General features: G+C 40.3%; 1 protein-coding gene across 1 annotated transcript; it reads left to right on the forward strand.

Moving 5' to 3' along the window:
* Positions 1-1,058: 1,058 nt before the first annotated feature.
* Positions 1,059-15,026, forward strand: cp (ceruloplasmin). Its single transcript, XM_005736946.1, has 24 exons — positions 1,059-1,379; positions 3,020-3,264; positions 3,359-3,571; positions 3,830-4,003; positions 4,145-4,236; positions 5,362-5,524; positions 5,615-5,753; positions 5,843-5,982; positions 6,963-7,103; positions 7,190-7,234; positions 7,336-7,550; positions 8,034-8,184; positions 8,335-8,547; positions 10,037-10,241; positions 10,795-10,934; positions 11,131-11,259; positions 11,493-11,599; positions 11,683-11,738; positions 11,837-11,908; positions 13,380-13,471; positions 13,579-13,718; positions 13,802-13,858; positions 14,596-14,701; positions 14,789-15,026. The coding sequence occupies exons 1-24, from the start codon at positions 1,219-1,221 to the stop codon at positions 14,812-14,814; spliced, it is 3,222 nt and encodes a 1,073-aa protein (XP_005737003.1). The 5' UTR covers positions 1,059-1,218; the 3' UTR covers positions 14,815-15,026.
* Positions 15,027-15,306: the final 280 nt, after the last annotated feature.

Genomic DNA, 15,306 nt, shown 5'->3' on the forward strand with positions numbered 1-15,306 from the left:
GGATACTCAGGAATACATCATATTCCTATATTCCTATACACACACACACACACACACACACACACACACACACACATATATACACACACACACACACACATATATATTTTAGTGGCATATTTTTATAATGTATGGTTTGTTTGTGCTGCCTTGAATAAAAACGAACAATTTCTGTTTTATATGTATGGATCCAGAGTTTTTTTTATTATTTAAAAACAAAACAAAAAATCAAACTGTTGCTTCTGTAGAGGGGAAATATCCCAGACGCAAATGCAATCATGTCCTTTGAGGTCAAAATGTGGATTTTTTTGTGTGCAGCTCCTGTGGTGTGTTGTAATCAATACTAGTGAGTACTGAGTACTAGAGTTTCCAGAGTTGACTGATACTGATATTTATCAGATTGAGTAACTGTTGCCTTTAACCCTGAGAGCCATGCAAATTGGTGCTCATTTTTTTTTAGCAGTGTCCCCTCCCTAAACTGTGTGCACAGCGACCGTTTTCTCCTTGTTCTGAGAACCTTTACACAAAGATAAATTAGGAATAGTATTAATTAATTATCATAAACTGACTTTTAGCAAAGTAAACGCACAAGTAATGAACCCAAACACAGAGACATCTTTATTGGCTCAGTGAGATGAATCTGGTTGTGACACAAGGTCGTTTTCAACATTTAACCCCTTGCATTTAAAATCAAACATTTACTCAAAAGTCCACTTTTACGTAATTGGCTAAATATAACGTCACTGGACTTTTTTGCTGAACAGAAAAAAACTCCGATTTGACACAGATAAGAATCTTTGGATTCTTAAACGAACGATGTTGATTTTTAAAAACTTTATTTTGAGCTGTAGTGAAAATCTACAAGGGAGTAAATGATGAAGGTTAAGACTAATCTCTTGGTGTTTGGATTTACGAGAACAAAACTGTTTGTGTTCTTATGCAAGTCTCGCCTGCTGATCGAACACCTGGCAGTCTGATGGTCAGTGACCCCTCGGTCCTGCTTGGCTGACCTCAGCCTGCGAGTCATCTGACGCAGTATAAAGACACAGAGCTTTAAACGTCGCTGAGACACACTGGTTGACAAACATCCAAGACTTTTAATTCTCTGCGCCGTGGGTCTTTATCTTCAAGTTCTGCGAGAGTATTAATAATAATTCAAATAAAACCAAGAGTCATCATTATCATTATCACCACTGTGAGCTTTTATTTTGGACAAAAATGCTGAGGCTGGATTTAAGGGCTGTTTTGCTGTTGTTTTGTGTGGTAACATGTGTTTCCGGGATGAGACGAGAGTACTTTCTAAAGATAGAAGAGGTGTCGTGGAACTATGCTCCAACTGGGATGAACATCATCCAAAACCGCTCAATCCAGGACGATGAGTAAGTGCGCACGATACATTTTCCATTTTATCACAGAGTCATAAATCAATATGAAATAAAGAATCAAAATGGGTACAATTAACCCCCCCCCAACACGACATGTTAATATTTGCTTCAACAGCAATTGACAAACAGGAATGATCACATATGGGCAGCAGATACTAATATAAGAACACAGTTATAGCCTATTGCACTGCATATGACAATATATAAGTTAATATGAAGACACTGTGATGAAAAAATGGCAACTATATATTTATAAATGTACTTCTTGGATAATTTGGTATCCTGGTGTTGCTCATGCTGAATCACTGTCATGGGTTATTGGTTATTTACGTGTACCATCACAGTGTTGGTACACGTGCTTCATCTTGTAGTCACAGGACCAGACTTATCAGCATAAAATCAGTTTTTGGTGATAAAAAACTACTTATTATTTATTATAGAGGTGGAGCGTAAACTTTGCCCGGTGCTTTTGCAGCTGGCCTTTTGCACGTGTATTTGTAGGAGTTTTTCTTTATTTAATATTTAAACGAATCATGCAAAATTGATTCATTAAGTGTTATTCATTTGGAGCGAGAGGAAGGCTTGGAGCTGTTAGAGCAGTGTGAAAATTTTTAATCTGTCCCGTAACCCTTTCTTATTCCTGTAGCAGAATCTCAGTTGTGCTCCTCTATGAAAACCTACTGGGCTTGTTACGAAATGATGAGAATCGAGCTGATCTGAACGTCACACGTATACAAAAGAGTTGTGTATACGTTGTTTTACTGTTAGCCAAGTTACTTTTTATAGTGAGCTGATAAGTTTGAAGTCTGACATTTTTACCCAATAAAACGTCTCTGCATGTCTTTCCTCGACAGTCACTCTGTATTTTTTTCTGTCTTTCTTTACTTCTTTATGTCACCGCTGTTATATCACATATTGAAATGTCTGTCGGGGAATGTATGAGTGTGTTGGATTAAATGGTAAATGGCCTGCATTTGTATAGCGCTTTTCTAGTCCATAGGACCCCAAAGATTAATGTCTACATCTTGCAATAGCCTACATAGCAGGCTTTTCATGTGCATCTCTACGCACAGTCTCACACAGCGCGCGAAACGGTGTTACTCAACACGTTGTCATTCCCGACGCGTTGGTACGTTACGCTGTGGGAGTGAGAACGGTCTCCTTACTCGATGCGCACTGTCACGCAGTTGAGCACTTACTAACAGTATCATCATTAGCACTCAATTGTGTTTTATGTTTTATGTTCTTCTACACATCATATATCTTATTACAGATTTCGGTGTATTTGGGAAGTGTTCGCCAAAGTGCAGCCTTTCTCTTGGATAAATCGCGCTCCAGTCTCATATATTTTATTTTATTCATATATATCAAAGCATAAGCATATATCAAACATATAGATTCTTTTCCAGCTTCCCCTCTCTTATCTCATTTGCGGTGCTATTTCAGGAAGAAAGATCCTGCGCATTTTTGCCATTGGGACCTTAACCTTTTAGTAAATCTGACCCATGATGTCATTTGTGGAAAAAAGAGTGTTAGAGACACTCAGTCTCTCTAGAAGCTTTACGTGTTTTAACTTACAGAAGGACACATACACAAAACCACTCTCATGCATCTCTGCCTGAACCCCTCAACAGAGAAGCCTCCGTCTTTTTAAAGAGCGGTCCGCAGCGTATCGGCTCAACCTACAAGAAGGCTGTTTATAAGCAGTACAGCGACGCCACCTACAGGACGGAGTTGACAAAAGCAGAATGGCTGGGTTACCTCGGACCTCTGTTGATGGCTGAGGAGGGCGATACACTGATTGTCCACCTGAAGAACACAGCGTCCAGACCTTACAGCGCCCACCCACATGGTCTGAACTATACTAAAGGCAACGAGGGTGAGAAATGCACAAACGGACGTACTACTAGAGTGGAGTGGAAAGGTTAACACATGCGTGTGACTGTGACTGTGTTTGTGGGTTCACTCCTCAGGAGCACTCTACCCAGATGGCACGGGTCCAGAGCTGAAGCGAGATGATTCGGTACCTCCTGGTCAAACAGTGACCTATGAGTGGACCCTCGCAGAATCCCACGGCCCAACATCACATGACAGCAACTGCATGACCAGATTCTACCATTCCCACGTCAGCCCGCCAAAAGACATCAACTCAGGGCTGATAGGGCCCCTCATCGTCTGTAAGAGAGGTACATTTACTCCACTAAATTTACTTAAGTACAACTTTAATATATTTTATTTATAGTCCAGTGTCTTTCAGAGCCAAACATTCTACCTTTTACTCTTGTTAACATTATGTAACTATGTTTACATTATAGATTCATAATAGAACACAATAGACAGTTTTTAAAAACGTGTATTTTTATATTTATATCTATTTTTCATCCCCCTTTTCTTTTTTTTTTGGAAAGCACTGCCTGTCTTTCTAAATGTCCTCTCCTCTGCAGGAACTCTGGACTTACATGGCGATAGTTCAGCAGACTACCAGTATGCTCTGCTGTTCATGGTGTCAGATGAGAACTTCAGCTGGTACCTGGATGAAAACATCAGGACATACATCACAAATCCTGCCAGAAACCTGAAGGAGGACGAAGACTTCATTGAGAGCAACAAGATGCATGGTGAGAGGAAGCATCAGAATCAGAAAGACTTTATTTATCCCAATTAACACATCATGCTAACAATTAGCATATCACCAGCATGCACACTTACAAGCTTGCATTTGCATCCCTGCACCATTTTACCCTCGCTATGTATTACAGGTATTAATGGTTTGCTGTATGGTAATCTTCGTGGACTGAGCATGTGCCAAGGCAACAAGATCCAGTGGCATTTGTTTGCATTAGGCAATGAGGTAATCTATGTTATATTATCACATCTCTATTCTTAATATTACTGTTACAGAGAATATTTTCAAAATATTCAACTGAGCATTTAATCTAAACATTTAGTTCAATTTATAATGTTTACAAACATTTAGAAGAACAGGTTGGTTCTTTTAGGGGGTTCCAAAGTGGATCATTTACCTCTGTCTCACCCTGTTCCCTGCTCACACTGCTCACACTGACCCTCCTCTTTCACTTTATACATGAATCTTCTCTGTTGTCTTCCTCTTTCTCTCCTGCCTTTCCTTCCTCTGCACATGTCCATAATATCTCCATCTCGTCTCTTGAACTTTGCCTCCAAACAGCTTAACCTGAGCTGTCCTTCTGATGGACTCATTTCTAATACGGTCCATTCTGGCCACTCCCCACAAAAATCTCAACACCTCCAGCTTGGCCTCCTGTCTTTTCATTAGTGCCACAGTCTCCAAACCATCCATCACAGCAGGTTTCACTACTATCTTGGAAACCTCCCCTTTCACTCTTGCTGCTATCCTTCTGTCACAAATCACCCTGGCACTCCTCTCCAAGCACTCTCCACCCTGTCTACACTCGCTTCTTCACCTTTCTTGTGTGCTGTCTGTTGTTTTGGATGGTTGGCTCCAGGTATTTAATTAAACTTGTCCATCTTCCCTCCCTCTACTCCTTGCATGTTCACCTTTCCACCAGCCTCACTCTCATTAACACACATGTTTCTGCTGACATTCCTCTTCTCTCCACCTCTCCAGGCTCTCTTCCACCTACTTTCAACTCTCAGGAGACAGTCTTTCAAAGACAGAAGGGGCTGTGGGCATTATCCTAATTGTTGCTAACTAAACCATGAGACACCTGCAAATACAGTCAGTCTCACAGCTTGTGCTTTCAAAGGTTCAGCTTTTTTAAGGATTTAAGTTTGCGTTGCTGAGACTGTTGCAGAAGTTTTCTACTGATAGTCTTTAATCAGATAAGGTTCAAGTTTAATAAAAATGTGAGCATGTGTTACTTTCTGTGGTACAGATTGCTTTCATTATTATTATTGTTAGTTTCAGAATTGCAAAAAGGATTTCTAGTACATTCACCTCCTTGTGTAACATTATTGAAATATTATTTATCTACAGGTGGACATGCATTCAGTCCATTTCCATGGTCAGATCCTGACCACTATGAACCATCATACAGACACAATCAGTCTTTTTCCTGCTTTGAGCACCACAGCGGAAATGGTAGCTGACAACCCAGGACACTGGCTGCTGGCATGTAGTGTCAATGACCATCTGATGGGTGAGATTATGAATTACAATTCAGGGAAGGATACATTTCTGCACACCGATTAATAATGTATTCAACATTGTTTTTTGTGCTTTTGTCCAGCTGGAATGCAGGCTTTGTTTGAGATAAAGAAGTGCTTCCCCAATGTCCACAAGCCCCGGCCTTATGGAGAGCAGCGACAGTACTTCATTGCCGCTGAAGAAGAAGTTTGGGACTATGCTCCTACAGTGCCTGCAGATGGGTTAGTTACTGTACAAACTGACAGGAATGTAGAGGACTGCTGGTCTGCAGAGATCTTTCTTAATTTGAACTTTGCTTTTGTGTGAGCAGTGCGGCAGAAACGTTTGTAACCCGAGGTCGAAACCGCATTGGAAGCCGCTATAAGAAGGTTCGCTATGTGGAGTACACTGACAACACCTTCATGACAAAGATGCTCCGCAGCCCAGAGGACCAGCACCTTGGAATTCTGGGTAATTCAAGCTTGCGTGGTTTTGGAAAGTTTGATGTTGCTAAAATCTGAAAACAACAACAACAACAAAAACAAACCCAAAACCCAGAAACGAAACCCACCCACCCACACACACACACACACACACACACACACACACACACACACACACACACACACACTACAGAGCTTCTCTGGAACAAGTAATGAAATCATTTTTTGATTTTAATAAAGTGAGACAATAATTAGAGCAGCCAAGTGCCAATGTTAAAAATAAAAACACAAAACAATCCAGTTGTTTCTTAATTAGTAATTACCGTGGCTCGGTGCTGTCATTGATCAGTAAGTTACGGCCTCGCTTTATTTAATCAGTTTGACAGTTCGCTCTAAGCAAAGATTACATCAAATTTCAGAGTTCATTCATACTGTAGCGTTCCCATATGTTCTCAAGAACCAGACGTTTTGATCTCAGTTTGTCCGTTTATTCGGTAACACAGGCAACTTCGGGGAGAGTGCTCTCGTACAACACCTCACTTCTGCCCCGCACAGTCACACAACAACATGGACCCCCCCTCCCCTTCCTGCACACATTAACTCCCTTTTTTCCTGCAGCACAACCAAACATGTATCTTAAAGAAATAACAACAGTGTCAACCTGTCACTGTAAAATAACATTTAACCATCGTTACAATACCTTTCGAGCTATTGCGTTTGCAGACAGAATGACACAAGCGCACAAACGCTAACAAAACCATAACTGCCTCAGTTAATTACAGGTTTTTTGAATGAATTGCTTGTCAGAAATACAGTTATTGCAATTCAAAAGCACAGCAGAGTTGTGGAACATTTCCAAAAACTGCCTTAACTCATATTTGAACAAACTCATTTGGTTTAGTGTCTTAAACCATGTTGATAATCCCTCTAATTTTATGAGCTGTTATTATTAAAAACTATATTGCACCCTTACAACATCTTATGCACGTTGCACGTTAATGTTTCCAGGTCCTGTGTTGAAGGCTGAAGAGAAAGACACTATCAGGGTGGTGTTCAAGAACAAAGCCAGTCGGCCTTACACAATACAACCTCATGGAGTACAGTACAGCGTGGAACAGGATGGCACACTGTATCACAATGAGTTGGAAGGTTAATGCATGTACATTCATAAGTAATGCTATCAGTGTTAATATCTGTTTCATCCATCTGAACTCCTCTTCTTTTCCTCTCTTCAGAGTCTTATACAGATAAGAAACTGCGGGAGCTGAAGAGGCTGCCAAGTAAGTGGAAGTCTGCAGTTGGAGTACCATTTAGCATTTTGTTGATGCTGTTGTTATTGCTAATGAGAATTCGCCATTTCTCTGTGGAAATGCATGAGTAGGGGTGGTGACTCCTCCCCCTGCTGCTCTGGTCAGACCTGGGATGGTGCACATCTATGAGTGGATGGTGCCTGTAGGTGCTGGACCCGTAGAAGGGGAGGCTGACTGTCTGACCTATCTGTACTACTCTGCTGTGGACCCTGTTAAAGACACCAGCTCTGGACTGGTGGGGCCACTTCTCATTTGTCGACCTAAATCGCTGAAGAAGGGAGTACAGGTGAGAGGAAAGACAAAAAACCCCCAGCAAGTCAACATATTGTGTGGTTCAGGTTACAGAGCAAGTTACATCCTCCTGAATTTGGTATTATAAAGGTAGATATATTTGGAATAAAATGATTCACACCAGGCTGTGCAGTGGACATATAAATGTTTTTTAAACTCAAATAGAATTATCAGTAAATTACACAGAAAATATTGATGACACAGGACTCGTTCTGCTGGCCTGAAACACGTGTCTTGTGTTAGACTGAAAAAATGTTGCAGTTTCTTATAACAAAAAGAATGAATCTTCCTGACATCCTGATATTCCTGACAGTGGCATCCAAAGAGGCGGATCGTCTTAAAATCAATAAAATGTGCTTTTGGCTTTAGTCATCGACTATCCACGAAAAGAAAAAAAAAACAATGTTTTGTGGCCTTACTGGATTAATGAAGCAAAATCTGACACATCACCTCTTCACCTCTCTCTCTTTTCATGCAGAAAAACTATAATAAAGAGTTTCACCTCATGGGCACTGTATTTGATGAGAACCTGAGCTGGTATCTCGATGACAACATTAGGACTTTCACTACTGCTCCCAACACTGTCAACAAGGAGGACGAGGGCTTCATCGAGAGCAACAAAATGCATGGTGGGTACAGTGTGAAGTTTCATTTTAGTCACCATGTAATAGTTAAATTGGGGACAGCTATTATTATCAACTAATGTCCTTTACTGGCTCAGCAATTCACCATAACGTACCTAATCTCTGTGTGTAATATTTCTGTGAATTTCTTTTTAGCCATCAATGGGTTCGTGTATAACAATCTCCCAGGGCTGACCATGTGTAAGGGCGATAAAGTATCATGGCACCTGTCAGGACTGGGGTCAGAGACAGACATCATCAGTCTCTACTTCCAGGGCAACCGTTTCATCTATGAGCAGAACAGACGGGACACCATCAGCGTATTCCCTCACATCTCACACACTGTCACTATGGAGCCGGACAGCATGGGTATGGAGCTTTGAACCCTTATTTATGTTATTCTGTTTAGTTACACTTTAGGTGTGGCCCATGCATACAAAAAAGTAAAAGCCCAAAGTTCAAGTTCAAATGAAATATAGAGGAAGATGGGTTGAATTGATTTATTGGCAGCTACAGCAGCTGCCAATAGGAAACTTACATTAATCATTTGAAAATGATTGACACTACTCTCTCTTTTATTTTAAACAGAATGGCATCACAACAAAACAGATTAAACTTAATTAAAAATGTCCGACTATCTGCTGGTCTGACCTAGCAGACACATGGATTTACCTAGATGGGTGATGTCAAAGATGCACCCTGTGGGCCAGAACTGGTCTAATCAAAGGTCCACTGGATACTTTTTGAAATAAATAAATAAAATATAAATAAAACTGAATTGAATTGAAGTTGCCATGACAGCGGTGTTAAGAACCATTGAAGTGGACATGAAACACTAAATGTATTAAGGTTAATTTATCCCATGAGTGCCATGTCTGTGAAGCTGGGTTTAATAAATAAGTGCTTGAAGTTACAGTTTCTAGAGCATGTGTAGCGCCGTTTTGTCCGAGTAAAGAATGTGACATCACTGGGTTGGTCTAGTTGGCTGTTGCTATCAGTCTTACATTAATTTATTAGCTAACTACAGCAGCGACAGAACTGATAATTCAGTGGAAAACAAGACTAAAACTAAAAATCAGTCGAATGACCTTCATGCAATTTAACCCCCAGTTCTACTGAGGTTCTGTCTTTTCCCAAGCAAATGCAAACAGTTTACAACATATCATATTACTATGTGTGCATCATGCCATGAATATAAGTAGGTTTCCTACCGAAGCATGATTAGGAATCTTAACATCCATCAGCATGAGTCACTCTGATACATAAGCCTGAATTATTGCTGAATTTACATTTACAGCCTTCTTACTCAAAGACATTACCCTGAGGAAATGTGCTTAAGTCAGGGAGCTATGCGGGTGCATTTCTTTGATTTGTGACAGATTAGCATACACATATCCATTGATGGCTGCACACAAACATGCACACATTGATTTGTGACAGTAGGTTGCAGTTCTTAGTAGACTGACTCAGGGCACAAAAGCTAAAAGGTACTGTTGAAATGTTACATATTTTTAAGGCATCACAGACTGTTCATCATTTGTTTTGTTGGATAGTTCAGTAAATGGGAATGATTTCAGTAAACATGAAATACAATTACCCTTACTATGACCTTGGCCATTAAATCTTCAAGAAGTGTTGAGTGAGAAGACTTGAGAGCTAATTCCAAAAAAAGGACAAGTGTCATGATTTGGTGCATTGCAGACTGAGCTAGGAAGGTAAAAAAAAGTGTTAAGAAACAACAACATTTGGACAAAACAACAAAACCAGAGAATTTAGTCAAAAGAGCACATTTGTGTTCTATGTAAATCCAACAGTCACATTGTGTGTTACCGTATCTGCGTGTGTGTATGTGTTTTAGGTCAGTTTGAGGTGGTGTCTGCTACAGTGAACCATTACCGTAATGGGATGAGGGCCAACTACACGGTAGAGAAGTGCAGCATACTTCATCGTCAGAGTGAGATGATGTTACATTCAAAAACCTACTACATCGCTGCCATGGAAATAGACTGGGACTACGCTCCAAACCGCACCTGGGAGGTGGAGATGTTCCGCGGCATGGAGAGGTATCAGCAGTAGGGCACGAGCCTGAGAGCTGCCGTAGAAACAAATACAATATACCAGCAGCACATATATGTAACTCTTGTGCGTCTACCTTTATACAGTATACATTATGTATTACATGTTTACGTTATGAAGCTTATGAAACATCACAGAAAACAATATAACAAATTTAGTAAAGTTTAGGGAAAAAAAGTGTCCCATTGTTACATGAGAATGCTCATTACTCTAAACATGCAGACTCTGAGTATCTTAATGCCTTTTATGGTAATAAACTGCTTTTGGACATTACAATAGGAACACAAAAATAACAGTGACCAACCAAACAGATGTCAGTATTATATTATAAAGTTTATTCTGTATATAGCAGAGCACTATACTATTTTTAGGATATGAAACTGTCGTAGATTGTGGTAGGAGAGCTGAGAAAGAATTAAATAGTAATGCTGGCAAATCGAGTTGCCTTTGGTTGCCTCTTATATAACAGTGAAAACTTGTTATAGTGGAACTGCAGCTGTTTTAGTAAATCAAAATGTGTTGGTGACTCTCTCGCTGCAGTCCTGCCCCCGTCTTTCTGGACAAGCAGGGTGGATTCATAGGCTCTCGTTACAAGAAGGTCGTCTACCGACAGTTCACCAGTGACAAGTTTACCAAACAGGTCGAAAGAACCGCTGACATGGAGCATCTCGGCATTATGGGTGAGTATATTGAAGAGACCACTGACACATACTGTACAAATTCATATTTTTCCATAAAGTTTTTGAAGCTCTGACGAGAATATATTGTTGGTGCAGTAAAAGCCACTGATTGTGCTACATATTGTAAATAACACATGATTAATCGTGTAACGTCTTAAGCTCCAGTTGGTACTTAAAACATTTGCCTTCTCTTTAGGTCCAATGATTCACGCTAATGTTGGAGACAAAGTTAAGGTGGTTTTCAAGAACATGGCAACCAGACCTTATTCCATTCATGCACACGGAGTCAAAACAGAAAACCCCAGCGTCCACCAAACCCAACCAGGTACAGAAATGCCTAGAAATAATAGAAGCGGATGGAACAAAGGGACACAATCAATAAACAATTTCAGTCACTGTGGAACTTTTTTATGACTTCAGCAGAATAAATGTGTTTTTTTGAGAACATAGAAAGGGCATACAGTATTCCCTCTACTCTTCTTTTCTCTAATGAATCATGCCATGTTCTTAATGTATGAATGGTGTCCAAAACATTGAAAACTACAATGTGTTTCTCAGGTGAAATTCACACCTACTACTGGTATGTCAACAAAAACACTGGACCAACAACAGAGCAAGAGGAGTGCTCTGTGTCAGCGTACTACTCTACTGTTGATGTTGCAAAGGTACGATGATGTAGGCAAGTCAAACACAGCACAGGCAATAACAAGTACTCACAGACTTACATGTTGTCCCCCTGCCCCTCCAGGACCTTTACAGCGGACTGATTGGTCCATTAGTCGTCTGCCGCCGTAGTTGGGGCAGGTGAGTATCTACATGTTCTGCTTGATGTACAGCACAGCACACATTCTGTTTATGCAGTACCACATAATAAAGTATGATAAAATATTTGCGTCTTCCAGGACTTTAGGACTGAAGAAGGAAGTGGAAGAGTTTGCACTGCTTTTCCTGGTTTTTGACGAGAATGAGAGTTGGTAAGTAGCAGATAGATTCCCTTTGAAACCTCTGCTTCCTCTATTCAGCGGGCAATACATGCTAAAATGACACAAATTTGAAGTAAAAGGATCCAACCCAATTTTTTTAATTCCAATTCAAAATTACATAATCCTCCTTAAATTCACATGCTTGCAAACTCACGGAGGGTAAATCAGATGGAATGGGTGCAGCTGAGTTATGAGAGACAGGTGACATCAATCAGGAGAAGACACTTGAAAGTAAAACACAAAGCAAGGTAACTACAAAAGCAGAGTGGGACATGAACACCATAACTGAAACACGTGAAGACTGACACATGAATCAACAGAACAAAGGTTAATACAGCCATTTTTTTTTTTTTTTGCCTTAGCTGGCTCGACAAAACCTAAAATTCCAGTAAGAGATAACAAGTATTATGATGGTGGTCATCAGCTTACCCTGTTAAGCAGTGATTTCCGCTTCAGGCTCTGTATGCACTCTGCGCATTTAAAGGGGCGTTTCACAAGCCACGTGACTTCTCAAAGGAGTCCACACAAAACGATTCCCCTCCTGATAACTAGAGATGTTATCAGGTGATAAAATGCTGAACATTACATAACATAACATTACAATAAATTACAAATTTATGGAGATTGATTGTGCAGAAAAAACATCGATCTTTAAAGAAAAAAAAACGTTACCCTGCACAGAGCTGTAAAATAAACATTTTAATTCAAGTTAACTATTTTATCTGTTTGTTTGTTAATAAGTAATCATAAGAAGTATATCAGTATGATAAGTAATTATTAGTTATTTCTTTTTTATGAAACAGAAAACTCTGACTTTAAACTCAACACAGCTCACTAAGCCATTAATCTCACTTTGTAGGACAGTCCTCAGGAGGACAGTGACTACTACTGCAAATTCATGAACCAAACCCCCAAAAACAAAAAGAATGAAACCCACTCCTAGAAAATCACAAGGTAATGGGGCGACCGTAGTTCATGTGTGGTTGGGAAGCTCATCTGTAACCGGAAGGTTGCCGGTTCAAACCCCCAGCTCTCTCTGTCCTGGTCGTTGTGTCCTTGAGCAAGACACTGTACCTTACCGCCTACTGGTGTTGGCCAGAGGGGCCGATGGCGCGATATGGCAGCCTCACATCTATCAGTCTGCCCCAGGGCAGCTGTGGCTACAACTGTGGTTTGCCTGCACCAGTGTGTGAATGTGAGAGTGAATGAATAGTGGAATTGTAAAGCGCTTTGGGTGCCCATATAAATGCAATCCATTATTAAAGAAAAAACAGAGCCTCAGTCACAAAAGAGGAAATAAAAACATCGATCCAACACTAAATACGCAAACAGAATTCTAAAACAGAAGCAGAGATCCACTCTGAGGACCAGGACAGCAGGATATGATGTTTAGCTGAATTTTCCTGCAGCGCCGCCTGAAACAGGAAGGGCTGTATATTTATGACTGCTGCTTAAACTACAGGTATCTGGATGAAAACATCAGAGCGCAGATCAGGAACCCTCGCCCAAACTTAAAGGATGATGAAGACTTTATAGAGAGCAACAAAATGCACGGTGAGACAAGCAGACACGTACAAAAGGATTTTTGAACGTTTTTGTTTTTTCATCTACACATAAAAATATATATTTTTTCTTTACAATGTGTGCATGTTTGTGTGCAGCCATCAATGGATATGTGTATGCTAACCTGAATGGTCTGAACATGGAGGTGGGCGATAAGGTATACTGGTACCTAATGGGAATGGGCAATGAAGTGGACATACACACAGCACACTGGCATGGCCATAGTGTGGAATATAAGGTATATAGAAATGATTCAAAAATACCCTCTCACACAATCACACAGTATATAAACGCAGTTCACAAATGCTCTTTTCTCTGCAGCTGGGTGGAGGTGCTCACCGTGCTGATGTGTATGAGCTGTTTCCAGCCACCTTTCAGGTGAGATTTCAAAGGAATGGCTTCTTTTAAGAGCTGAGTCTTTCCTCTTTGAGGTTAAGGTCTGGTGTGTTTCACTTTAACACTAGCATGAAGGTGGATGACTTTAATTGCATGTGGTCAACCATCCAAAGGAAGAGAGAAGAGAGGTTATGAAGAGAATGCAAGCAGGGAGGAGTGGGCGGAGATGAGTGAAAGTTAGAGAGACACGGCTGAAATGCACTAAATATACACATAAGGTAACAAGGAAATGGCACACAGGATGGAGACACAGCTGAACCTAATTAGACAAGGCAACGGGGAAGCAAAACCAGATATGTGAAACATGGAAACACAAGACCTACACAATAAAACAGGAAACTGGGGAACATGACAGAGGAGTGAAGAATAGGCAGACGAGAGACATGTTGGACCAGGGAAACATGGATAAACCACAAGGAGAAGAAACAAGACACAACACACATAAGCACAAACACAGATAGGGGGCAAAGACATGAGGGGAGCCTAAATGTACAACGGTAAACATGGTGGTAATCCTGAGGTTATTCTAAGAATAATAAACCATCACACAACAAGTCATAAAAACACAAGAGACACAAAAAGCTGGGTCAAAAGCACCCAGAACCATGACAACCACCCTAAAACACAAATTCTAAGCAATTTATCCAACAGAATTAGGAAATTGAACTCTAATTGTTCTGCTATTGAGTCATGTGATTTTCTATCTACTTTCTTTTCAGACAGTAAAGATGCGTCCTCAGTATCCTGGTACCTGGCTGCTCCACTGTCACGTCACAGACCACATTAAAGCTGGCATGGAAGCCATGTACACTGTTACTGAAAAACGTAAGGAACCAGTCTGAGCAGAAAAATTCAGGCAAATAAAAACGAGGATGCTGTGTTGGTGATAACTTGTTTGTTTGTCTTTGACAGCAAAGAAGAGTGGAATCTTTGGCTGAAGGAAAAGCGAGAGACGAGTAAAAGGACGATGTCAGTGCCTCAGTTTACTAAATGCCTCCGTTAATGATGCATAGCAGAAACTTAACATGGAATCAAGCATTACCAACAGTTATTGTATAATAAAATGTCTTTTTTATAATCATTTTTGCTCAATAGCTTTTCTAAAGACTGCCAGACTGTAGTGAAAAAATAATTAAAAAATAAATTTAAAATCAAAGTTACTGTGTTTGGGTCTCAGTATCAGTACCAGGGGACACTGTGGCCTTACAGTTCACATTTATGGAGCCATCAGTCACAGTTGTCAAGATTGTCTGTTTGTGTGTGTGTGTGTGTGTGTGTGTGTGTGTGTGTGTGTGTATGTGTGTGTGTGTGTGTGTGTGTGTGTGTGTGTGTGTGGTCTTTCCTTTTTAAGTATATGATTTGGTAATTATGTTTGACAAAAAAACTTTCTGATTTGATGAGATTATCAATTTGATTCAATTCAATTCAAT

Source organism: Pundamilia nyererei, unplaced genomic scaffold (assembly GCF_000239375.1).
Source record: "Pundamilia nyererei isolate P.nyererei 1_Seehausen unplaced genomic scaffold, PunNye1.0 scaffold00072, whole genome shotgun sequence".
NCBI lineage: Eukaryota > Metazoa > Chordata > Actinopteri > Cichliformes > Cichlidae > Pundamilia > Pundamilia nyererei.

Coding starts and splice junctions, on each gene's coding strand:
- cp (XM_005736946.1), top strand. CDS start 1,219: ATGCTGAGGCTGGATTTAAGGGCTGTTTTGCTGTTGTTTTGTGTGGTA. Junction 3,572..3,829: donor CCTCATCGTCTGTAAGAGAG/GTACATTTACTC, acceptor TCTCCTCTGCAG/GAACTCTGGACTTACATGGC. Junction 8,185..8,334: donor CGAGAGCAACAAAATGCATG/GTGGGTACAGTG, acceptor ATTTCTTTTTAG/CCATCAATGGGTTCGTGTAT.